The 27,313-nt window shown below is 40.6% G+C and overlaps 1 protein-coding gene across 1 annotated transcript in view; it reads right to left on the minus strand.

The window, feature by feature from the left end:
• znf644b (zinc finger protein 644b) overlaps positions 1-27,313 on the minus strand; it is an 81,032-nt gene that overhangs the window by 24,808 nt on the left and 28,911 nt on the right. Inside the window, 9 exon segments of the mRNA XM_072390287.1 lie at positions 7,499-7,652; positions 7,655-7,769; positions 7,772-7,959; positions 9,637-10,591; positions 10,594-10,637; positions 10,640-11,129; positions 11,131-11,439; positions 11,442-11,966; positions 11,968-12,303. Coding sequence (XP_072246388.1) covers positions 7,499-7,652; positions 7,655-7,769; positions 7,772-7,959; positions 9,637-10,591; positions 10,594-10,637; positions 10,640-11,129; positions 11,131-11,439; positions 11,442-11,966; positions 11,968-12,303 — 3,116 coding nt within the window.

The raw sequence follows: 27,313 nt of genomic DNA on the forward strand, positions 1-27,313 counted from the left end.
CCATTTAAACTACTGCTGGTGGATCTGAAAAGCCTGTGAGCAAAATCTGCCTCCTGTGCTTGCAGTGGCCTTTCACCACAGTGGTCCATTAGTTACAGGTTCTCTGTCATTTGTAACATCTGCACATCTACCTGAAGGTGAAATTTCTTTCAAAAGATCGTCCTAAATCACACTAGTTCTGTGATGATATATATATCTTAAATCCTGTGTTAAAAGTTCAGGTCATATGAAACTGAGTATCTTATACAGAAAACATTTTTGGATGAAAGTGTGTCATTGTGATGAAAGGCAGTCTGGATATATTTGTCCACAGCCTAGCAACATTATGGGTACTGCATCGTAATGTTCTGTTGCCACTTGAGTGTGTCCCACCCATACTTGGACATTCCATCACAGTTAATGGGGTTTCAAGAATTTTCTTTGGAATGCAAGCATTTGGTGGTGTCACAAACTAGCATACCACTTTTTAAACACCATTGGCTGGTGTAAGTTTCAATATGGCTGGATGGCATCCATCCATCCATCATCTGCTGCTTATCCGGGGGTCGGGTCGCGGGGGCAGCAGCTTGAGCAGAGAAACCCAGACGTCCCTGTCCCCGGCCACTTCCTCCAGCTCTTCCGGGGGGACCCCGAGGCGTTCCCAGGCCAGCCGAGAGACATAGTCTCTCCAACGTGTCCTGGGTCTCCCCCGGGGTCTCCTCCCAGTGGGACGTGCCCGGAACACCTCCCCAGGGAGGCGCCCAGGGGGCATCCTAACCAGATGCCCGAGCCACCTTATCTGACTCCTCTCAATGCGGAGGAGCAGCGGTTCTACTCCGAGCCCCTCCCGGATGACTGAGCTTCTCACCCTATCTCTAAGGGAGAGCCCAGACACCCTGCGGAGGAAACCCATTTCGGCCGCTTGTATTCGCGATCTTGTTCTGTCGGTCACTACCCACAACTCGTGACCATAGGTGAGGATGGGAACGTAGATTGACCAGTAAATAGAGAGCTTCGCCTTCTGGCTCAGCTCCTTCTTCACAACGACGGGTCGGTGCAGAGCCCGCAACATTGCAGACGCCGCACCGATCCGCCCGTCAATCTCCCGCTCCATTCGTCCCTCACTCGTGAACAAGACCCCGAGATACTTGAACTCCTCCACTTGGGGAAGGATCTCATTCCCGACCCGGAGAGAGCATTCCACCCTTTTCCGGCTGAGAACCATAGTCTCGGATTTGGAGGTGCTGATTCTCATCCCAGCCGCTTCACACTCGGCTGCGAATCGCTCCAGTGAGAGCTGAAGGTCACGGCCTGACGACGCTAACAGAACCACATCATCTGCAAAAAGCAGAGACCCGATTCTGAGGTCGCCAAATCGGACACCCTCAACGCCCTGGCTCCGCCTAGAAATTCTGTCCATAAAAGTTAGGAACAGAATCGGTGACAAAGGGCAGCCCTGACGGAGTCCCCACTCTCACCGGAAACATATCCGACTTACTGCCGGCAATGCGGACCAAACTCTGGCACCGGTCATACAGAGACCGAACGGCCCCTATCAAGGGGTGCGGCACTCCATATTCCCGGAGCACCCCCCACAGGACTCCACGAGGGACACGGTCGAACGCTTTCTCCAAGTCCACAAAACACATGTAGACTGGTTGGGCGAACTCCCATGCACCCTCCAGGATCCTGCCGAGGGTATAGAGCTGGTCCACTGTTCCACGGCCAGGACGAAAGCCACACTGCATCTCCTGAATCCGAGGCTCGATTATCCGATGGATCCTCCTCTCCAATACCCCCGAATAGACCTTACCAGGGAGGCTGAGGAGTGTGATACCCCTACAGTTGGAACACACCCTCCGGCCCCCCTTTTTAAAGAGGGGGACCACCACCCCAATCTGCCAGTCCAGAGGCACTGTCCCCGATGTCCACGCGATGCTGCAGAGGCATGTCAGCCAAGACAGCCCTACAACATCCAGAGCCTTGAGAAACTCAGGACGGACCTCATCCACCCCCGGGGCCTTGCCACCGAGGAGCTTTTTGACCACCTCGGCAACCTCAGCCCCAGAAATGGGAGGCCCCGTCTCCGAGCTCTCCGACTCTGCCTCTTCCGAGCACGTGTTGGTAGGATTGAGGAGTTCCTCGAAGTACCCCACCGACTCACAACATCCCTAGTTGAGGTCAGCAAAGCCCCGTCCCCACTGTAAACAGTGTTGACTGTGAGCCGCTTCCCCCCCCGAGACGCCGGATGGTGGACCAGAATCTCTTCGAGGCCGTCCGGAAATCGTTCTCCATGGTCTCACCGAACTCCTCCCAGGCCGAGTTTTTGTCTCAGCAACCGCCGAAGCCGCGGCCCGTCTTGCCTGTCGGTACCTATCAGCTGCTTCCAGGGTCCCACCGGCCAAAAAGGCCCGATAGGACTCCTTCTTCAGCTTGACGGCTTCCCTCACCACTGGTGTCCACCAGCAGGTTCGAGGGTTGCCGCCACGACAGGCACCCACCACCTTACGGCCACAACTCAGATAAGCTGCCTCGGCAATGGAGTCACGGAACATGGCCCATTCGGACTCAATGTCCCCCACCTCCCCCGGGATATGGTTGAAGCTCTGCCGGAGGTGGGAGTTAAAGCTCCTTCTGATGGGGGATTCTGACAAACGCTCCCAGCAGACTCTCACAATACGTTTGGGCCTGCCAGGTCTGATCGGCATCCTCCCCCACCAGCGGAGCCAACTCACCACCAGGTGGTGATCAGTTGACAGCTCCGCACCTCTCATCACCCGAGTGTCCAGGACATACGGCCGCAAGTCCGACGATACAACCACAAAGTCGATCATCGAACTGCGGCCAAGGGTGTCCTGGTGCCAAGTGCACATATGGACACCCTTATGCCTGAACATGGTGTTCGTTATGGACAGTCCATGACTGGCACAGAAGTCCAACAACATAACACCACTCTGATTCAGATCGGGGGGGCCGTTCCTCCCAATCACACCCCTCCAGGTCTCACTGTCATTGCCCACGTGAGCATTGAAGTCCCCCAGCAGAACGAGGGAGTCTCCAGTAGGAGCATTCTCCAGTGCCTCCCCCAGAGACTCCAAAAAGGGTGGGTACTCTGAACTGCTGTTTGGCGCATAGGCACAAACAACAGTCAGGACTCGTCCCCCCACCCGAAGGCGGAGGGAGGCTACCCTCTCGTTCACTGGGGTAAACCCCAATGTACTGGCACACAGCCGGGGGGCAATAAGTATGCCCACACCTGCTCTGCGCCTCTCACCACGGGAAACTCCAGAGTGGAAGAGAGTCCAACCCCTCTCAAGAGGTCTGGTTCCAGAGCCCAAGCCGTGCGTCGAGGTGAGTCCGACTATATCTAGCCGGAACCGCTCAGCCTCGCGCACCAGCTCCGGCTCCTTCCCCAACAGAGAGGTGACATTCCACGTCCCAAGAGCTAGCTTCAGTAGCCGAGGATCAGACCGCCAAGGCCTCCGCCTTCGGCTGCTACCCAGCTCACATAGCACCCGACCCCCTTGGCCCCTCCCACGGGTGGTGAGCCCGTCGGAAGGGGGACCCACGTCATCATTTCGGGCTATGCCCGACCGAGCTCCATGGGCACAGGCCCGGCCACCAGGCGCCCGCTGCCGGGCCTGGCTCCGGGGGGAGGCCCCAGTGTCCCATATCCGGGCAAGGGATCACAAGGTCCAAATTTTTTGTTCATCATAAGGAGTCTTTTGAGCTGTTCTTTGTCTGGTCCCTCATCTAGGATCTGTTTGCCTTGGGTGACCCTACCAGGGGCTTGAAGCCCCGGGCAACATAGCTCCCAGACTCATTGGGGCACGCAAACTCCCCCACCACGATAAGGTGACAGCTCAGGGGGGAGCTGGATGGCATACACACCTTTACACATTCTATAGTCAAAGATCTGAAAATACAGACATGTCCAAAGCAAACATACAAGAAAAATAGCAATTGATGAGAAAATATAGAAGAAACACAGTGTAACAAGTATACTTGTACTAGCACATGTATATTCAGTTAGCTTACTTTAAGTACAATTCCAGTGGTCAAATATTCAAGACTCTTCAAAAAAGGAGTTTGCTCATATCAGCACGTCACATAAACCATAATGGCTAATGTGGAACTAGCTTTTTGTTTCATGAAGGCTGTTGAGCTATTGGTCCTATAACTGAATGGTGAGCAATCTCCCATTACTCTCTTCACTCAGAAAAAAATGGGGCTTCACATTCAACCTTCCATTTTCATGTACCTGCAGGTGAGTGTGTATATCTTAGTATCAACTAAGGTTTAAACCTTCTTTTTTAGCCCAGGCCTTGGTCTTGGTTTCTTATATTCCAATCCTGAAAAATAAAAACAACACACCGCTTTATCTTTAGGAATATATCAAATTATCATTGTCAAGAAACACAACTCACCACAAATTCATTACCGCTTTGTTGTTAACATCCACTTTATTACAAAATGACAGACTAATTCAAGTCTATGACTGTGGCGCACATCTTCTTAACAGGCATTCATAAACCTTAACTGGTTCTCTAGAAATGGCTATCTCTTCATTCTAAAACAATGTAATTATGTTTTAAAGTTTGTTTAATCTTTAATAGAGGATTTGATTGGACAGTTTAGCTGAGACATATGCCTAAAAGACAAGGTAAGAAGCAAGATAATTGAGAGGGAGCTTTGTGGAACAGTGTTTGAGTTAATGCGATAATTTTATTATCAAGCAAAACTGTTACTCCCACTGCGCTCTTAAGTCTTCTTCCACCTTGTTTTGTTCTAAGCATCTGATTTGCACTCTCCTGTTTGGAAAGTGTTACTGGTAAAGTTTAACACAATCTTGTGTCTTCAGGGGGGCTATTTTCACATACAATACACCACCTCATGAGAGTCACAGAGCAGTCATAAACCACACATGAAAAAAAAAAAGAAAAGAAAAAAACACACGAGATTTGTCTATGACAGAAAGCTGGAAATGATGCTGCTGAGCACCGCTGCCTGTTAACAAATATTGAGAACTGGGATGGTTATGAATATTATCTCAAGGAATATATATAAAAACATATATCTTTTCATTTTAACAAAAAAAAAATAAAGCGGCAAAAACTAACTGATACAAAACTGTCAACAGAAAAGATATATTTTTTAATGTATGAGAACGATTTTCATTATTGACCTTATGTTAGAATACAAAATGTCAATAAATCAATCTTCAGAAGAAGACAAAAGCAAAAAATAAAAAACATCTGGGAGTACACTGCAGCTGCCACTGGATCACTATAATAAAGACAGCTTTGAAAATAGAACTCAACAAAGAGCTATTTGATTTGAAATCTTTACCAACATCTTTCAAAGTACCTGACTGAAAGTTTGATTTGGACAGACATTAAACAAAATTGTGCACACACGGATGATGGGCTTCAAACTCAACATCAAGAGAATCTCATGATTTTTTAACATGAACTTCAAAAGCACCTTGGCGACATTCTATCCACAGTATAATTTTTTTTTTCCCACAAATCAAAAGATTATGAACTATTCTCCACTACCTGCAGAGTAAATAGGATGTGTGCTGGGGTTTACTGTAAAATAAGTAATGAAATATTGATTGTTAGGCTCTGTTTAATGATTATTGGAGTTCTCTGCAAGCAAACAAAGCTAAAATGCTCCCTCAGAGCTAACAATGGTAAGAAACACATGGAGCACCATTGCCAACTTTTATCACTGCCAAATCTTCATGAGTGAAAGAAAGACTGATGTGAAAAAATGCTCTCCCAAAATGTGGATACACAATCCACACATTATTTAAATAGAATAAATTCAACATCTGAGATCTGAATCAATAACTTGTTCTATAATCACATTTAGACCAGTGTTGTAAATTTAAGTGTCGTGAGAGAAATAAGAATGAAGGCAATTTGAAGGATTTGAACACACGCCTCAATTTTTTATATACATTTTTTAATGAAAATAAATACCAAATAGACCCAGATCAGTGATCTTGTTGCGTCAGCTGAGGAATGAAATGACTCCATCTCTGATCTTACCCATGTTTGTCATGGGAGTCCAGCTGCAACGGACCCGACTTGAATATGGCTCTCCACAGCCAAGGAGCTCAAGTAAGTATTTCATTGGAAATGGTGCCATCCAAGACCTATTTTGTTAACATGTTTTATTTTGTCGTAGCATATTCAGCAAAGACACCAGATTCCTGGCGACTTCTTGGATTGAGCCACTGAAAAAATAAAGAATAATAACGCTTCTTAATGTGAGTTTGTGGTTTAAGCACACTGATCTTAGATATGTCCCACACTCATGTGGAAATGAGGGTAATAAGGACTCTCTGCCGCAAAATGAGTTATTAATAGTTACACAATTTATTCGCACACTGAGACCAAGATGAAATAATAGCCATCGCTAAATTTATTTGAGCTGCATTTCAGTGCATTGTTTTACTACACATAACTATGTAATTAAATATACAACTAATTAAATGAATGAATTAAAAAGCATTGTTATTGTCAGGTCTAATGTTTTTGTATGACCTTGACCTGACAAGATATTGCCTATACATGACAGCAAATACTGGCGTAGGTAACTGGTAGCAGTTAAAAGCTAAGAAGCACAAAGACATGGATTAACTCCCATACTGCCAATGCGGCCAGCTACAGTTGTTACACGTGATTATGAACATGTAACATACCACTGCTGTCACCCCCAATCGAATATTGACTGAGCCTGAACGCAAAGCATTTTTGTGCGATCAGTATTAACTTGCACAATAACTAAATTGCAACTACTAAGTTAGTCTAATTCTCCTGATTCTGCGCGACTGTGAACAAGCAATTAGAATTTCCCTATTACGTAAAAACTATGACAAAAATAAATCTATTTGGCTGTGGTGAGCCATATTGTCAAGTCAGCTGCAGCTGGATTCCTGCATCTGCTCCAAAGATGGATAAGATCAGAGATGGAGGCATTTCCTCCTCAGTCAACGCAACAAGATCACTGTTGTGTTTGGGTCTATTTGGTATTTATTTTCATTTAAAAATTTCATATAAAAAATCTATTTTAACAACTCTAAAATTCTGTGAGCAATAGTGGTCATTTATTACAATAATCCAAAAACCCTAGATAAAAGGATCTGAATCCAAATCACTCTGAAACTCTGGTGGGGACTCGAGGCGTTAAATCTAGCATTCTATTGGCTAAGATCTTGTTTCACTGCAATTCGCAAGTGAGGAGAAACAAACTGCTTGCAAGTAAAAGAAAACTGCTTGTGAGTTGGAAAAAAATTACATACGAGTTGAAAAAAAATCCGTGAGGAGTAAATGTGAGAGCACAGACGCAATCTGAGTGTTAGAAGGTCTTAAACGTGAGAAGAGCAGCTTTGCTCACAACCAGGTTTTGTGTGAGGACAGAGTTTTAAGAGTAAGCAGAGAAAAATCTGAGCATGAAAACAAGGAATCCTCTCAAATCTAAAACATTTTGATTAAAGATAGGGATTTACCCCCATACTTCCTGTTCATTTCTTACTGAAAGTTCCATACTCTCTTGTTTCATTTTAAGCTGTTCAACTAAAGTGCTCGGCAATGCCTTGGTGCACCTTTTTATTTTAGAAGATAGTTTCTGATTCTCTGAGGACTTCTCAGTGGAGTTCCTTCTGTTTTTGTACAAAACTGTAATTGCATTTTTACTGGGATGCCTTGGCACCTAATGATTAAGCTACTGTTGCTGATGAACTTCTGAGAGACTGATGTAAGTAGAACATAAGACTGATGTAATGGAAGATCTGGAGAATGTTCTGATGTTCGTTTTTGTTCCTTAGCAGTTCAGTTAAGTTGTTCAGTGGTGACTTATTGCTGTTGGTAATACTTCGGCCCATTTGTCTCCTCACATGGTTGGAGATGCCAGTCTTGGTATCAAACTAACCCCTGCATGTGTGCTCTCCTTGTGTTTCAGGGTTAATGGCTGTAATATAAGATTAGGTTTGTCACTATAATTGTAACATATTCATCACAAAGCTAGAGCAAAAAGTACTAATGATTGTTTTAAACTTTGACATTAAAGTTTGTAATTTACCGTTGTCACACCACGGTGAAGTTTTGTCTCATTCCCATTTTTTGTCTCGTGACTTCCTTTTTTATTTTGAAAAGTAACTCTCCTCTTGTTTCAAGTCACTTGCCCTTCTCTCATGTGTCACCGGTCTGATTGTCTTCCCCTGATTCCTGATTGTTTCCACCTGTTCCCCATTACCTCTATGTGTTTAAATAGTTTGTGTCTCCCTTTGTCCTGTGCCAGAGTGTCCCAGCCTTATTTCAAGACCTTGACCAAGCTAAAGTTATTGCTGCATTGTTTATTTTCTTTTTGCCTCCACTAGAGTGACCTTTTGTTTTTCTCCCTTTGGAGTGATTTTGATTTGATATTTCATGAAAGTCGGCTCTGTCATTAATCCATCTCTGCTGAATGGTATTTAAGATACAAATTGACAACAGAATTTTATAGTTCACAGTTTTACAGCCTTTTGACTACTTCGTTTAGTGAAATGACAAAGAGTAGTTTAATTTAATCATATGTTACTTACTAGCCAATTATACTAAAGTTAGCTTCACAAGTTGATTAGAAAAATATCAAATTCAGCTAATTGGCTTATTATACCTCTATTACCTACTATCTCTATTTTACCTATTTTCTTTATTTATTTACTTATCTGCTTATTGTAAATGTGTAGAATATGTAGATTTGTGAGCAGCTGAACAATTTGAATTCCCTCCATTATCTATCTATAACCATTTAAATGACAAAAGACTTTGCTTGTCTTCAGTTTAACCCTAGTTAACCCTAGAATTCCTTATTAAAATAAAAATGTGAATTTATAACATAATTGTTCATAACCCACAGTATGATATAGACTAACTTCCAGTTCACGATCCCGTACAAATATAGTGGCTATTTTTCCCATACATGGGGCTTCTTATAGCCATCAACATGCAACAGTTTGTGTGAAATATTTTTGGGCAGTTGACGAACTTAGGTTCCCACAAAGCAGCAACTAGCACAGCTGGAAGTACAGAAGTACAGTGCTATAAACAGCACAAAAACAGCTTCCAAAGAATCTCTGACTTCCACTGGAAAAAATTTAATAATCTTTTACAGGTACAGGATTGTGGCATAATTGTCAAACTGGGCCCTATAATAAATAGTGTGCAGCCCAATTAGGAAATATTCACTCTATTACTAACTGACATGACATGAGATACTGTCCAGCCATTGTCATGACTGACGGCATATTTTCCCCAGTTACAAGTTGGTGTTTTAACAAGCTCAAGTTCTCAGATTGTGTTTCCAGAGTGAGAGAGGCTAAATCCTGTTCTCATCACTATAAAGTCCAACTCAGGGAAGACCGTGCCAACCATAAGCATGAGCGATGGGCTTCAAACTGGCTCCATTGCAAACTAGAGGGCATCGTCATACATTGCAACACTTATTGTTAAAGTGTCTCTACTCTTACAGTGTAGGGTATGTGGAAATGATAAATACATTCTAAGTGCTAAGCCTGAGTGCTAATCTATAACATAACAGGGGTTTGGCTGTCAGTTAGATTTATTAAGGCTTTGTCAATCACAAGTGGAGGACTACTGCTCTCACCTTTTCTTATTCTCTTCATTCCAGTGGGGATCCCTCTGCAGATTTGTGACTGACGTTCCAGCAATGCCACTTGCTCTGGTGAAACTGTATGCCAGGCATTATAGCTGAAGCCAATTTGGTGAAGGTGTCCTCCCACATGATTGGAAAGACCCACTCCATCCTCAAACATGGCAGGGCAGTATGGACAGGGCCTGTGTTCTACCTCAGATGTGGGGAAATAATCAAAACTGTAACCTAGGGATACTCCAGGCAATTTTGAGGATTCATCACATGCTGTAGTTTTGTTACATTCCTCCTTGATTATGACTTGCTCTATGTCACTACAGTCTTCTTCTCCATCTTCTTTACCCATGAGTGTGAGGGAGCTTTCATGTTTAACTGAAACGTTCTGCCTACTTCTAAAATACCTCTGAGCATATGGGTTCTTTTCATTCTCGCTGCTTTCGAAGAAGCTGCCTGTGGCTCTGCTGGTGTCATCACTGAACTTATCAACGCCCTCACAGCCTTTCTCCAATTCCATAACTGCACAATGTTTCGTAAGCCCCTGGCTAAGGCTAGGCAATGTATCACCATTCATAAATTCAATAGTGTTATGCAAAGGTGTTGACATTCTTCTCATAGATGAAGAATTTTGGACTTGGACTTCTTGCACTTGTAAGCTCCTGCTTGGCAGGGAATTCTTGTCTTCCAGACCAAACATCTGGTCTAATTTAAGCTTTCTGGCTGATGGTAAAATATCAGCAGCTGCAAGACAGTTTACCTGCTTTGAGCTGCCAAAAGCCTTGCAGTCATTGTTTTCAGCATCCTCTTCCACACAGGTGAGATCAGTTGCCACATCTATTTTTTCTACCTTTTGCAGTAAATTTTTATGCTTGTCGATTCTCCACAACGATGGGGACGGCATGCTTTTAGTGCAACTGGCGACGCAATCAAAGTGGGCAACATTTACAATTTTTGTTCATTGGACTTTTGAATGTGAATGTCCCGTCTTGCATCAAACGGTGAGATCTCTCTTCTAAAATAGACCTCAACAGATTAGGTTTAAATCTGTCAGATTGACAATAATCACCACAGTGTGACTACTGGTACTCAAGCTCAGAATGTCTTCCCAAAACTTTGTGTCTGCCACTGAAAAAATCCATTTTACACTGAAACTGAACATGGTCTGCTCCCTCTGAATCATTAGCATGAGTCATTCTCATGCACTGAGGCTGATGTGCGACATGTAAGTGTGCTTCAAGTGCCTGCTGCGTCCGTGTAATGTAGTTATAGTCCTCACAGATGTAGTAGTGCTTCAGATTCTCATGTGTTGTGACGCGCTGGACAAAAACTTTCAGGCTGTTACAGCTAAATATGCTCTGAGGGCTCTGCGCTGCAGTGGCCCTGCCTTCAGAGTCACTGTTTTTGAGATCTTTGATTTCTTCCATAAGTTCCTCCTGCTGGTCTTCGTGAATAATGATGTGCCTCATGAGGAACTTGCTATCACAGAACAAAACGCCCACACTCCCTGCATATAAAGGGCTGTGAAACATTTTCACTGTTCACCTGATTATGCTTGCCTAAATGATACATCATATGTCTATGGAAATTTCTTTTTTCCTTGAAATGAACTTTGCATATTGTGCTTGAAAAGATAAGAGAATCTTCCTCAAGTTGCTCTCTCTTCAACTGTTCCACTTTTGGACTAATGCTGTTTTCATCTTCAGGGTCATTTTCCTCATTACGGTCTTCATGTGTTGTGCTATAAATACAGTGCTCAGAGTCTAAAGCTATGTTCCAAGAAAGGTCTTTGAATGGTACTACATACAGTAAATAAAGTCAGATAGTGTATCCAAAGACTCATCTTTGTTGCCCGTGTCAACATTTTCAACATCATTACCACTGCAGAAAAGTCTGTCGCTGCTGTTAACCTTTTCTGGACAGCCTGATATGCTTTTTCTATATGTGTTGTGCTTCCTGTCTCTTTGGTGCATCACTTTGGTCTCCAGCCTTATGTCATTGTGAAAAAAGCCCTCTCCTGATGAATCCCATCTGATTACTTTAGCAGTATCATAAACATCCGCGGACCTTCCTGGCCATTCTACGTCCTGTGGAGCTCTTGTTTTTATTGTCTGTTTAGTCAAAGGTTGGCTAATGTGCATTTGCTCCGCACTGTCACCTGACAGTGTGGAATAGGCCAGTTTAGACTCATTCTCCTCCGAGTGAGACAGTGGCGTGTTGACACCTGGCTGTGTGGCCAGTGTTTTCACGACGGGCCCCGCTGTGTTCTTCCAAGCGTCTGATTGAAGCTCACTGGGTGGTGGTAACACCTCGGGGCTCGTGTCCTTCTCCTGCTTGCCACGTGGCATCCAGGACACTGCTGGATAAAACAGTGCCTTTGTTCAGGACACAGTGTACCTCTGAGGTAGGGTGTGAACCAGGTCCATTAACAAGTGCTCCTGAAGGCAATGAATTGCCTGCGTGGGGAACAGCAGGGACACTGCTGTATACAAATGGATTCGGCTGGGTTCCATTTAAAGGGTTTTCGTGTTCATCTGAGGACAGACCCGCAGCATTGTTCTTCAGGGAGAATGTGCGACTCTGTAATGGCTCCTGAGCACGACCTGGGCCGTCAGACACAGATTCCACATCTTTGTCCTCTTGTGCATTTGGCTTTAGATCAGAGTTTCAAGACTCTGAAATACAATAGAATAACGCACAATTAAAGAGTGTACTTCAAGCAAGTCATTAATGGAATGCAATGCCTTACAAGCATAGAACTTCCTTTATTCAAGATGTAAATTACAAAGTGCAGCACAACAGGTATGATAAAATTTTGATTTTTTTTTTCCTCATTTCACACTAACAATGCGGTACCGTTAAAAAAAAAATGTTTTTCAGGCTATTCCCACCACTCCATAAAATGAGAAAGGTATTATTCTGTGCTGCATTATGATTTTCCAACACCCTCTTTCGCCACCTCTATTCACAACAAACCCTGCTGTTAGCCCTGAATACCCTGGCGAGAATGCTTAATTATGTGAGCGCACCTCTGGGATACAACCTCCCTGCTTCTCCACCTAAAGTTCTCAGTCGTCTGCTAAAATTGACCAATTTCCATGGGAACAAAGTACACCTCCAATGAGATCATATTTCGTCTTATCACTCTGTGATGGTGCCAACACAGATCCCAGCATGAGACTGTTGTTACTTGAATCCTGACAAATTGGCAGGAATACAATCTGTTTAAAACACAAACACAGACACCCAGAAAGAAAACATACACTTTTGCACATACACGTAGACGACATGCAGATTTTTTTTAAATGTGGTTGAATTTAAGGCAAAATGTTTCTTACTCTTTCTTCATCATTGGTTTTGAGAGATTAAATATGATTAAAATTCAAACATGGATGCTACATCACATACTTGACATAATATATGTTGTACTATCCAAAGCTGATTTAGTTTAAAATGTATGCTCTGTGGATTTGACATTCAAGGCTGGTCGCTCGCTACAGGAACCTGCATTGCTAACGAAGTGGTAAATTCAGTGTTAATGAGTGGCTTCACTGTTACCACCTCAGAGGTAAAGCCTTCTGAGCTCCATATTCTTCCCATCTGTTGTGGTGTTAGATGTTGGAGGGAGAACAGACGCTGCACATTTAAAGCAAACTTCACCGTTACCCCCAAAACGGCAGGGTGGCAAAACCATCAAAATATCTTGGTTGAAAATACATAAGCCTCGTTAGCAGCCAACTCACATAAATCCCGTCTATATATAACAAAGAGAGCTTCGACAGAATAGCAATTTTTAGAAATGTATTTGCTTATATTTATCTCATTTAGTCAATGTTAAAAGGCTGACTTTGCCTTGCCTGAAGATATTTACAGGGATTATGGGCTTTAATACTGCTAAGCTGTATGCACAGATCAATCTGCTATGAGCTTTTACTAACCCTGCTTGGTATCTTCCCCAAGACAGATCTTTTGTTTTGTTTTTTTCAGTTTGGTAAGTGAGATTAAGGGGGAACTTCATCATCACTATGATAAACAGCACAAACAAACACAAACACCTCTGAGTTATTATTGTGAGGTGTTCTTATTTTCAACATTTTGTTTTGCAAAATCTATTCTCTAGATGCCGAAGCTAAAAGTCTTGTTTAAAATCTGTGCAAACATACACTCAACACACAAAGACGCAGCTTATCACGTAAAATTTTTGTTGTCATTATCAAACTTAACATTTTCCACTCGTGCAGGGGTATTGTACTGTAGGCACGCATTATTTGAAAAACGTTGCATTACATTGTGTAAAGTATGCTTAATGTGCGCAAAACTCCACATTTGTCAAAAATAAAAGCTCTAATTTCCAACAGCAAGATGAACTCAGCTCAGCTCAAATTATAGCGTAAATATGATCTCCTGCAGCATGCTCTGATAGTTAGTGGGCTGGGAAGCATGCCATGTACTCACATCAGTATTGCCCTCAGTTTGGCTCTCAACCACAGTGCACATCATGCCCTATTCTCTTTCATCTTTCTGTCATTCTCTACTGTGAACAATCTAATTTCATGAAAATGCCATTACATTTTCCTGTGAAATTTCTATCCAAATGATAGAATTCACTGTACACGCTAAGCAGTAATTTTACATGTGCTCTTTGAGGCAATGTTCCTATGAGAGCAGGTGCAAATTGCTAAAGTCAAGTCTACCTCTGTTACAATGACATAGTACAAAGACCAAGTATCACTGTAATATCCATCAGAGCAATTTTTAATTGCAATTATAAGCAAATAAGCAATTATTATTCTCTCCATATTTTTGCATTACAAGACTCAAACTTGTAGCAGTGTAAAAACGTCATCCTAGATGTAAATAGAAAAATAAAGATGAAAATAAAGGGCAAATGGTAAGTTAAGTGTAGATAGTGAAGTGGGACTTGTAAGATGATAGAAAGGACCTTTGATTCCTGTCGTCTCTAAAAAGGATAAATTCAGTAGCAAGGCTGCGTACAAAAGTATAGTGCATGAGGTTTTTCTGAAAGATCAAATCACATAGGCCTAGCTGATAACAGTATATGTTTAAAAGTGGCAGAGATCACTCCTGTCCACACTTTGTGCAACTCTGCTGCTGTAAAACCTGCTTGGGAAACATACTCTATGGATCATCAGGGTTATTTATGTTTCTCATGAAGGAACTAAGGAACCACAGTTCATCAATTCTAATTTAGATGCACTATTAAGAAAGAAAGTACTATGTAAATGTACAGTATATAATAACATACTAATCCCAATAGGTAGTCTAGTCTATAGTCTTATCAACCAAAATTAATTAATTACCCTCTAACACTACAACACTGAGGCTGTCTATGAAAAGGGACAGAGCAGATTCTATATCTTGAGGAGGATTAGATACTTCAAAGTTTGTAACATATCTTCTTATGAGTCTGCAGTGGAGAGTGTAGTTAGGGTAGCAGCATCAGAGCCAGTGAATCAAAGAAACTGAACAAACTTATAAAGAAAGCTGGCTCTGTGCTCCAAAAGTTAGCAAGAATGTTTGTTAAAAATACTAATTGTTGTTTTTCGAGTCCATTTGTCAAAGTGTCTTTAAGCAAGAGAGTCAACACTTACGACACTAAACAAAAGATTTTTCCCTTTTATGTATGATTTTTAAAAAGCAACAAGACTTTAAATAAAAAGGCCTACACTTTTATAGTGTATTTTAACCTTCTACAAATCACTATACAATGACTTTAAATAAATCCATTCACACCCACATACTTTTAGATTGTTGCTTATCCTGTATGCATTGTGCACTCTGTATATACAGCACTGGTTTCCCTCTGAGAGCTTCAACCAATCAATTGTGCCTCCTATAGAGTATTGCCTGACTCCGATTTCATCTTAAATCAAGCTCTTTCTAGATTATTATCTGGGGAGTCTAAGTGAATACAACAAAACTGCACCAGAACTGCAGTGAAGATACAAAACAATTATCTAATACAGCTTAACACGGTTGTAAATTGATTGCACCCTAAACAGAAATCAGTCGGCCGCTATTCTGACATTGCGTTTATCAATCAAAATCTAGAATTAAACATATGCTGGAAGCAACTCCTTAAATCTAGTCTCATTGGCTTCAGACCACAGATTTGCCAAATTAGAACATTTTTCTTATAAATTGTGACACTTTATGAGGACAGCAAATCAAGAACATAATCAACAAATTAACTGATATTGGGGAAAAAAAAACTATGACGCATTGGTAATTATTAATTGCAGGCCCGTCTTCAAAGACAGAGTCTAATTGTTTGCAAGTCCCATCAAGTCCTAAAAGAAGAAAGTACATTTATTGTGAATTTTTCCATCTTAGCCAATTGTCAGATTTAGAAAAGGAAATATCTACATAAACTACAGTAATACATTGAAGTCTCTTGAAGACAACAAACTGATTGACTGGTAATAGTTTTGGCGATGTAGGCTTGCAAGGCTGTGAATGTCCGAACTAATTTCTTCTTCCTGTTTAGTTGAAGACCCAGTCTGGCAGCACAGTGGAGATGGCACTAAAGACCAACTGGGACCAGTCAGCCAAACCATTTCAACTGCTGGAGCTGTCTGTATGGATCATCAGCCACCCTCACATTCTTCTGCCTTCGCCTTTGCTGAAGAAACGTCTAAAACGAGGGGGGGCCGCAGTCCCTCAAGTACTGCACTCCACAACTTCCTCAGTTAATGGGATCTATTGATTTATTTGACACAATGTGAATTTATGAAGCTGCCTCTTTAGAGTGAGTGTATGAAAGCATGCCTCAAAACAAACAAAAAGAGATTCAGCTCGACACTGCAGTAATTCCAGGGTGACTATGTTCTCTCAGTGTAGGTGCCGAGTTCTGCTATCTTGGCCCTTCAACTAACCACAGTATCAAACAGCGGAAAAGTGGGATGAAATTAGCAATACATCGACAAATCTCACTCATCAGTGACTGACAGAGAAATATGATGCCAAAAAACACAATTACATGTTCATAAAACTCCCCAAATTCCTTACATTTGCGCAGGAGAAAGTAAAAAAAAATAGAAAAAAAAGAGGTGGCTTCACACAACATCTTTGTCAGGATTACGTGCTCTTTTATCCCACTGAATTCTTGTCACCCAAAGGTCATTTCCATAATAATGGTCTCTTCTGTCCCTAATGGGATTTCGCCTGTGATTATGTATACCAGCATCTTGTGCAGACACTATCAGCCATGTCATCCTGAATTGCACAAATGTAATTACACAAAGCCTTTGATAACTAAACAATATAATTTACTGCTTGAGTGAAAATACATATTGGAGTTATCTGAGTCAAATTATACATAAGGAAAAATATGAGTATGGTAGGTGAAATGTTCTCCCAAGAAAATTGTGTCATTCATAATGAGTATTTTAAAAAAAAAAAAAAAAAAACAAATGGCAGCAATAGCTTGTTCAGATGTTAGAAATAACCGCAAATCCATCATTGACACAAAACGTAATAAGTATGTCAAGAAGTTGATCTTTTTTATTTTATCATAGTCCAAGCGATCAAACTTTGGCGAATTTGCACAAATAGTTCTTCCCGTAAGTCAGAATCAATTCTGAGACAGTTGTAGACAGTGAAAGCAGAGAGGATGTTTACTGTGTGTTTTGTTAAAACTGCAAAATACGCTCTAGATTCCATTTCTTCTTAGAAAATAGTGAGTAAACTCCAGTAAATTACTTAATTTTTGTCACAGACAAATGACAGACAGGTTTTGAGGAATTAACTGAAAGCAGATGAGAGGAAAGGCAGATAACTTTGACATGTCAGGACTTAGTTTATCTAACTCTCTGTTTGTGGGTTTGGTTTGTCTTTGGTTCTGACTCAACATCAAGACACAGAAGCTAAACATGAGCATAACCTCACTAGAACGCTTAAATCTCCATAACAGCAAACTGCACATACATTGTGTTATGTCACTTGAATAGTTTAAGTTACTTTAAGTTACTGAAATGAGTAAGATTACAGGAATAGTTTGGTATTTTGAGAAATTCACCAACTCATTTTTTTTTATTTATTTGCTACGAGTTAACTGAAGTCACTACGTTTACATGCACAGCTCAACCACTCCCCTTTGTCCCAGTATACATACATGGAAGAGGATTCTAGTTATTAACCCTAGTTTGTCAGACAGAGCAACACTATGGACAAGACACTCTGGTTTTCTTTGTGGGAGTTGATTGTACATGTAAGTAAGGCCAAATTCCCTGCACAGAAGTTGTCTTTAAGTTTACTTGAATGAGGTTTCTGTCAGATGATCCTGCAGTAAATAAAAATCAGGATTTTATTAGAGCAGTGCAGCAGTATTGAAAACAGGGTGATGTGTATGAGCTGATTTTTAGACCCAATTTCTGATACATTTAGCTGTCTGACAAAAGAAACATAAAGAATATATAAATGAGAGCAGTTTTATTAGGAGTTTCATTTGAATTCAAATGTTTACATGCAATTTAAAAGTCAGGTTCTGATTTAAATAACTCAATAATTCCTTTTTTTCTGGTGTCTTGTAATATACTGACTGATTTTGGGGTGATGTCTTTGTTGGCTGCCTGTGTTCAGTGTATGGGAGACGGCAATAGTATGATTAGTCAGCCAATTAGGAGCCAGACAAAAGCCTGAATGAATGCACTGAAACAACAAATCACTCATCCCCAATGTTTGTCCAAGGAACTGGATGAATCGGATTTGATTGGATTACCATTGTATTACAATTGAATTGCATTCTAATTGGATTGTATCTTTGAAGAGCCTTGAGATGATATTTGTTGCAATTTGGTGCTACATAAATAAATAAATTCAATTCAATTCAACTAATTCTTTGAGTTCCTTTCAGAAGTTACAGTTAAATTCAGATTGAATATGATACGTAATCAACTGGATTTATGCCTTTGTTTAGGCTCGAGTTAACAAGCTGCGCTTCATAATAGAGATATTTGTGTTTCAATGTCAGACTGAAACTGGAGTGTATCAAGCAGACAGTTCTGTTTGATATCAAGGAAGACTGAAGCTTGATACTATACAGACAGAATGCCATCAATTGTCTCATTACAAAAAACTCAAATGACTTTAAAACAAACTAATCAGGTTGCAGCAGAGATGGTCATAAGAAATCTGTAAAAGGGAAGAAATAATTAGACCTGCACATTCAGTGTTAAATAAACACTACAAAAAGACACATGAAGACAGCATGGGTCAAACAAGACAAAAGCCTTAAACTATTCAAATCTCTCAAACCAAAAACAATCCACTCTTTGGCCAAAGTTCACCAGACACCAAACACCGACAAGAAAGGTTTGAGGGGGAAAAAAGTCCTACTGAACCTGTCCATAACAAACAAAAGAAAGGAGTGAGTGAAATGGCTGTGATGGAAGATTTACTGATGAAAAAAGGTGAGGCGAGAACATTCGGAGTGATAAAAGGGGACAGGGAGCGAGTGACAGTTGGGTTAAGACAGAAGTCATGTTCAATAGCAGGTAGAAACATCAAACAGTGAGTTCACAGGAAAACCATGCAACCTTGTCTTGAAGGAGGATTTTCTGTTGTGTGGAGTAGATTATATCTGTTCAAGCTGCTGACACGGCCTCATTTGCTGCCCGTAGTGTTGGAGGGGGATTAAACGATATAAACTTTAAAGCTTTAAACAATGCCTTTCAAAATTAAATGGATTAAGGGAGGGATGTCTGATGGGGATTTCCCAAGGCTTTGTTAGTTTTAAACTCTACTCCTTTTAAAAGGGGGAAGATGGGGAAAAGAAAGAAAAACACAGCAGTTAGAAATTTCTCAGGCATGTGACCATTTTAATGAGGCTACTCTCACGTTGAGGAGGGCAGTGGGCACAGGAGAGCTGCCAAGCAGATGGCTCTCATAAACATCATATCTGCTCTGTTTAGATACATGACTTCTCATCTCCCAACACTGAGAGGAAAACAAACGTGAACATCACCGCGAGGACAACCCACTTGCCTGCTTTTGGCAAGCTATGCCGGCTCGTTGAAATGGCACATTTCCATTTCCCGCATTTCTCCCTCATAACAATATGCATGAGCTGCACAATTGATATACATAACCTCTAATCTGTTATAAGTATGCAGAGAGGATGCAGTGATTGGAGTGGTAGGTATTTTTGTTTAGTGGCAGTTAGGATGTTGACTTTTATCAAATGTTATTATTACCATATATCTGAAAGTAAATAAGTACTAAGCAAGGCAGAAGTTAGTGTTATGATTAGGCATGCTCAGATGCTTTCCTCTGCAAATGATATGAGAAAGAAAATTAAATATATATCAAACTTTGCTGCTTTGCCGTAGACATGTGACCATTCAGATGAAAGGGAGTCAGTGTCAAACTGCTCTCCAAATTGAGGACAGGCACCACATTGCAGAGAAGACATCAGTGAGCCTTAATTCGGAGGCATGTCAAGTACTGCAGGTATTGGGATGAAATCTCTCATTATGTATCTTTAAAACATAATACGAGTGCACTGTGGCAGGAATCAAGGGGGTAGGGGGGCTCAGCACTAATGATGCTCCAAAGTGATCCCTCAGTACAGTCACCTTGAATTCTATTATTAGACAAGGATGCACAACGCCAAGTAAAAACTGGATCAAGTGCATTGTTTGCAGCCTCTGACTGGGTGGAGAGTCCTAGAAGTGGCTAAAATAAGCACCGCTATGATTACAGGGTTCGAAGATGACACGGATAGCAAATAAAGAAGAAGAAGGCTCCTGAAGAGAAGACAACAAAACTGTGGCTGTCAAAAAGTCAAAGAATTCAGAGAGCAACAAAAACCTATTTATCTAACTCTATCAGGGAAAGTGGACAGCTGGATCACTGCAGCCTTGACAGCAGTGGGATTCCCTTGTCATTTCCCAAAGTCCACACACAAACAGACACAGACACACACACACACACAAACGCATGTAAGATCTTTAGTCTGTACTGCTTGTCAATTGTACCTTTTCAACCTGGATCAATGAGTTGTCTTGCACCAGAGGCATGTATCAGCACCAGTCATTAACATGTGAGTGCCACTCTATCAGCCCCAGCTCCAAATAAATCAAAGGGTCGGCCGCAGAAGAAAAGGCGCTAATATTTCCTCAATAACCCCAGAGAGACACCATGGAGAGATGCAAATTGCCTCCCAGGAGACCCCGGGGGATGTGAAAGAGAAACTCGCTGGGAGGCAACTGGAAGCTAATGAGTATAATGGTAAATGTATACAAGGAGAGGGAGAAAACCCTCTCTATTCATACCAATTAATACAATCTTATCAATGGAGGTGTACTGTAGAAGGCAGGCCCATGTCTAACCCCTTCGCCCTCCTCCCGACTTGTACCTTGTAAGCGTCTGTATTATTCAGCACGGGCCAGGCTACGGTCATTAGCCCTGCAGGAGGCTGGGCCAGGCCTGGGGAGTTAAGGAGATTTTAAAAACCACTCACTCCTCACATCAAAACAAATCGGGCCAAATCAAAGGAGCTCAAACATGTCCTTTCTTTGAAGGATGAGGGAGGGAACCGCCATTGTTCTGAAAGCCTTCTTTCTGCAGCATTGATGTAAAAATGGAGGAAAAATAAAAGATAGCAGCCATTAGAAGTGCCCTCATCAAACAAGCTGCAATTGTGAAAAAAAGGATTATAATGTCGAAGCATGAGATAATATAATCTAAACCTTAATAGTGTTAAATAAGCATGCTTAATAACTAGAAAATGATGACACTGAAACATTTATTCATCTAAAGGGTGCTTAACAAGTGTGCCATTTTAGCTTTCATTATATTTTCTATATCAATAGCTGTAAACATGGTTATCTTAAAATCAGGAGCTTGTTAGAAAGACTGTATTCAATTGCAGATGCTCGCAGGTTAAAACACACACTGATAATTACAAGTGGAAAAAAAAAACAGATTATGAACATAAAATTAAAGTCTCCTTCGAGACCCAAGCTGCTTCATTAAATCAAGAAAAAATAAAAAGGGCATGAGATACATTTCCAATAACCACAGTATATCATGTAATGGCAGAGAACTAATGCTTTCCATGAAAGGTGATAAAACACTCCACAATGGTATCTTAAAGGTCTCCTGTGGGGTTAAATAAATAAAACCATACTTACATTCAGTGTGACTGTTAGAAACAAAACAGTGGCCCATGAACCAGGACAGTCCTCAGCGGCACCACTAGCAGTCAGAACATCCACGGTATTTTTAAGTTGAACTATATAGCCTCACTGCTGGAGAAATGTGAGGTGGGATGTAGTTTAAGGGAGCATTTGAACTGCCTAAAAGGGCAAAGAAATGCTTCAAAAGCACAAAAAGAAGAAGGACTGCCTAACTCTACCATTGAAGGTCATTTTTCAGGTTGGAGAACTCTACCCGATAGCGGCTGATAGGAGGAGGATTTGCCTTCAGGAGAACATAGAGGAGACTCAAATGAAGGTTAATCACATTACAACTTTCTACATGTATAATCCGATACTCCAGATATTTCATTGAGCATGCCTGTAAAAGCTCTCCATCAGCATAATTGTACCTAACCTGTGCCCCAAGTGCTCAAATCACTAAAATATCATATCCGACTCTGAGAATAAAAGGGAAATTAATGAGGGTTAGCTGCCTCACAGCTCATCAACAATGGAAGCTTACTCATCCCAACTCTCAAGGATTCAGGTTGTTTGGACTTGTGAAATGTTCTCAGGGATAAATACAAGACGATACAAATTTGACTGCCTCACAGGCTTGTGTGTATCGGATCAGACTGAAAATATGGCATGAATTGCATTGATTTTAGGTAAACTGATTGTTTTGATATACATATACCAAAACCAGTTAACTCATAATGAAAATGCAGTACCAGGAATTATTCTTAAAAACTGCACTAAAATCTGTTTTTACTTGTGTCACATTTTACTTAAACCTGCACGCATCTATGATTTTATTACAAATCCTGAATAAATTCATATTTTATGATCTGCCCAGTTTGTACAGGCAAACCTTGTCATAGATTATTCATTGATCACACAAGCCCTATGAAATGATGTTGCTTCGCAGTGTATCACCCCTTAGAGTGAGGGCTAAGAGCATCAGTGATCATATTCTGCCCCTTAGTGGAGGAAACGGGCCACATCCTGAGCGAAAAAAGAAAGCAGTTGGCTTGATTTGCCCAGGCAAAAGCACACCGGATTGTAGACAATTTATGGCTCAGTGCTTCATTCAGTCTTTGATGGGCTGCAACAATCTCACTCATCTGTGAATTATGATTTGAGAAAATCTCTTTTCTAAAATAAATTACTCTCTAATAAGAAGTTCCTCCCATACATCTTGAAAGCCACTCAATTTATATGTAAATTTACATTTGTGACCATGAAAAATACCCCAAAGTTGAAACAGAAAAACTAAAAGAAATCTGTAATATGGGTGTTGTGAAGATGAATTCTCAATGGAGGCTGCTTTTTTTAAAACTTTTAAGATAATCATAAGAACACAAGCAGGGCTGGTTAACTTTTTACTACTTTTTAATTTCTTCAAACTGTTTGCCACGACTGCAGAAACGACTGCTTACTGACATGTCAGCAGGGAAAAAATAAACCTGGAGGCTCAAATTACACTTCCACAAAAATCCAGTTAAATAACTAAAAGAAAACGCTTTCCGTAAGGAATCCTACTCTTTCCTCACATTAAAAGCATTGCTGTTATGTGTTGTAAACTGGACCCTCACTCACATAACGTACAAAAAGGATAGACTTTTATGAATTCTTGAAATGAAAGTCTTTACATTGCTTTTTTGCATTTTTGACGAAGTCCAAAGATAGACAGAGTTGCTTTAAAAAAAAAAGAAAAAACCTAACTAACAGAATACAATTTGATCGTAATTTGCGGGGACATATTGTGAGATAGATCTTCTAAGTGGAAATCGACACGACAAACTTTTTGCGTGAACTGTCTGCTTTTCTTGATATTTTCAAACTGTATACCAGTTATTAAGCCACATTAGAAATAACACCCTCTGAGCATTCATTCTACTAGTATTTAATGATGTCATAAAGCCAAAGGGGCAATGTCAGCATCAGAACTCAGAAAAGTCACTTATATTTCAAGAAAATCAAACAAAGACTAGGCTATTAGAAATAGTAGCTGTGTGTCAGTGATTCTCTTTCACAGTGGAAAATAATCAACAGCCAGCTTGTCGCTCCCTACAACCTGCCAAGTGTAGGAGTGGAAGCACTGACACATGTAACTGACATCTCAGGTTTAATTTGACTGGTAATCACACCCACCTTTAGTTTCAGAGCATTTCACACATCTGAGCCACAGCTTCAGGTGTTAAGCTGGTAAGGAGACATGCCACTGTGCCGCTGAATGATAACACCTCTTCAAGTCGGTCACATTTTAGGTTTATGCTCTGCCATTATGCATTTTAATTATGATGGCAAAAGAAACTTAGACTCCACATGACAACCTTGATTTCCTTCTTTCTTATTTCCTAGTTTTGCTTTTCAATTAAAATGCAATCAGCATTCATTTTGAGTTCATATTCATCTGCACAAACACATTCAGTGCAGTTCAATGGCTATTTGAAGCAAATTATAAACATATATGCTTCACTGCCTGTCAACTTGTTGTGATTTTTGTGGTGACTCAAACAATGAACAGTGAAGACTATCTCTTCTAATAAGAAATAATAATCTACTAATATCATCTGTATTCAAGAGACTTGATGAAGCAGGAAGTTAAATTAAGCCTTTGTGACATATTAGATATGTAACATTAAAAGCTTCATCAATCTGTTAAACCGAAGGCATTAAATTGTTCAGACACAGGTCGCTTTCGTGTTAATATTTCTCTATTCAGACTTGTCTTTGAAAAATGACAGACAGTCAATGTGTGATATTTGCTGTATGTTTGCCATACACTAGAGATTTAACAGCGCTAAATCAAGTGAGGTATGTCACTGAAGTCCTCGCAGAGTCATGGTTTTCTCACACGTAATATCCCCCTTTACAATTCATATTACTGTGATACAAACGCAGTAGTTGTGTGAAACAGCATTGGTTGATGAAAGCAGCTGAAAACATCACTTTTCCACATGTTTAAGCACATTAAATAGTCAGTGTTATGCTGGTGAGGGTTTAATTACACTGACAGTAACAGCATAGTTGTTATCAGCTCCTGAAAAACACAACATTTTACCTCACCTGTGGAAATTGTTTCTGCATTCCCTACCACACACATAACTTTCTAGAGTTGCAGTTTTCTAATAACACATCATTTTGCCATAAAAATTCCCATCAAGCTAACAAACAGCATTGTCTTAAAAATAATGCTGGTAGATGTAGTAGTTGAAAATACTGCTATATAATTGCTGGGAGAACAATTGGCCAATACAGATTACATGTGTATATGAAGCCTTTGATTAATGATGTTATATGATTTACTAATGCTAATTTCTTATAACATTCTATAACCCACATTAAATTTAGAGACGCAACGGTATTATGATTTGACAGCAGCTGATTTATCATTAGGCAACATATATTATATACTATATTAAATATATATATTTTCTTAAGTTCTTCTCAATGTCTTATGAAACAGTTGTTGCAAAGAACATTGCTTATTTACCAGTTAGAATTGAAGTTGATTCTGCCCCAATGTTCTCAAAAAACGCACCTGTCAAAGAGAGACAAAAAGGAAGTGCTCTATTGAGTGCTCTATTGAGTTTGGATATTTCTGTGGGCTCGATAAAATGGACCATCCAGCTCTGCCCACATCTGACTGAGCCAACCCTTACCAAGTTGGCCATATTGTAGCAGAGGCTGTTGCAAAACTAATGTTTTGAAGAAACTGTCTTTGGACAGAGTTTTGTATATCTTTGGTAACATAACAAAGTTCACATTTTCCATAATTGCTTTATGTTTTTGTCATTTTAAATTGGTGCTTTCAAAGTTAACGTGTTGAAAACACATGGACACAAAATTGCTTAAATACCTGTTGTGTCTTGTATTGCGGATCTTACCAGTAATGTTGCTTGCCAGAAGCTACTTTAAGAAGACGAGGATGAAGAAGTATTTTGTTTTTACAGCTGACCGAAAGTGTTGGCAAAAAGTTGTTATCCTTTGTAAATCTTGTGATAGAGAGAGGACTCGTGCTTGGGAAGTTTTATTTAATTTCTTGCTTGACAAGTCTAGTAGTGGTTGCTCCTGCAGCCCCTACAAGGCCGTCTTAATGAGGAATGATGAGAAGCAGGTGTGGTGGCAGGAGCAAACCAGGCTCTGCCCGAGGTTCTCGGACACACCTGCTTAGCCCACCTAAGACTCGGACCCAAAACACAACACAGCCATGCATGATTGTGACAGCATTGTGTGTTGTTACTGTCAGGCTGAGCTAAGCTATCACTGGAATAAGTCCATCCTCCAATAGCGCCTTCAACCCAAGCTCTAATTTAGCATCAACAACAGGGTCTCAGGTAATATGTAACAGTCTACACTTGAAAAGGTACAACAGTAAAAAGAAAAATTAATGCAACAACTATGACTATGATAAATTAACTTTAATAAATGCTAAGAGAGCCAATCAAGCATGCAAGAAGTCCAAACAAAAAAGCTCCAGCTAAGGTTCCAACCAGGGATGACGTCCCCTGTTAAAATTGAAGCATGCCTTTAAAAAGAATAGACATTATACTTCAGTAAAATTATTACAGCCTGCCCAAATGGCAATTGTTTAGGCAAAATTCTGTATAATTACATTAAAAGAATATGCTCTAGTGGTTATGAAAGCAACTGCCTGTAAACAGTAAAGATGACATCCATGAAGGTGCTGTTGCAAGTGTGTTGTAAAAGGAACATATTTTAGTCCTAACCATGATTGTTTATAATCCTTAACAAACAGTTTTGATCTATAGCCCAAACCAAGTGAAGTTATTATCCAAACCCAACCATGAAGTGACAAGATTGTGTCATAACCTGTTGTTTTTACATGTAACCAAGGCAACCAGTAAATTGGCATCGTTGAGGGTGACAGTTGTGTTGTAAAAATAATATATTTAAACCCTACAGTCTTTTTTAAATGGTAAGTAATGTTATTGCATAAACCTTACGAGGAAGTGACAAAGGCAAAATGTTGGTTTCAAATTAAAAGAATGCAGCTCATAAGTTACAACCCATTGTCCTGTTTTGGTCCTGGAATATGCACCGTGAGCACATGCATGACTGCAAACGCTGCATGTAAGTGTGACAGATATTTCTCACTATTTTAAAACATCTCAAAGACCAAATAACAATGAAGACAGATTGTAGTTATAGTCCAAGTGGTAACTGACAGAGCTGATCTCAATGCATCCGCCACCAACAGTTTCTGATGTTATGCATGGTTTAATGGTGTGAGGAGTGATTCAGTCAATATCCTTCCATGAAAACGCTGTGCCCTTTTTTCCTCACATCTGACACATTTCTGCAAACCCCAAGTTCTTTGTAGGTGCATCTGATTAATAAAAATATCTCTTCTCTGCAGCTGTTCCTGAGCTGAGTTGCTAATTTAGGCCAGTGTACTCCCATTTAAGTAGTCCCAGGTGTCTTCATTTATAGCTGTGTAAGCAACCAGCCAGGCCAACAGAGAGCACATAACTGTTTGCTATGCTGAG

The sequence above is a fragment of the Leuresthes tenuis genome, unplaced genomic scaffold (assembly GCF_036924035.1).
Source record: "Leuresthes tenuis unplaced genomic scaffold, fLeuTen1.0.hap1 SCAF_7, whole genome shotgun sequence".
NCBI lineage: Eukaryota > Metazoa > Chordata > Actinopteri > Atheriniformes > Atherinopsidae > Leuresthes > Leuresthes tenuis.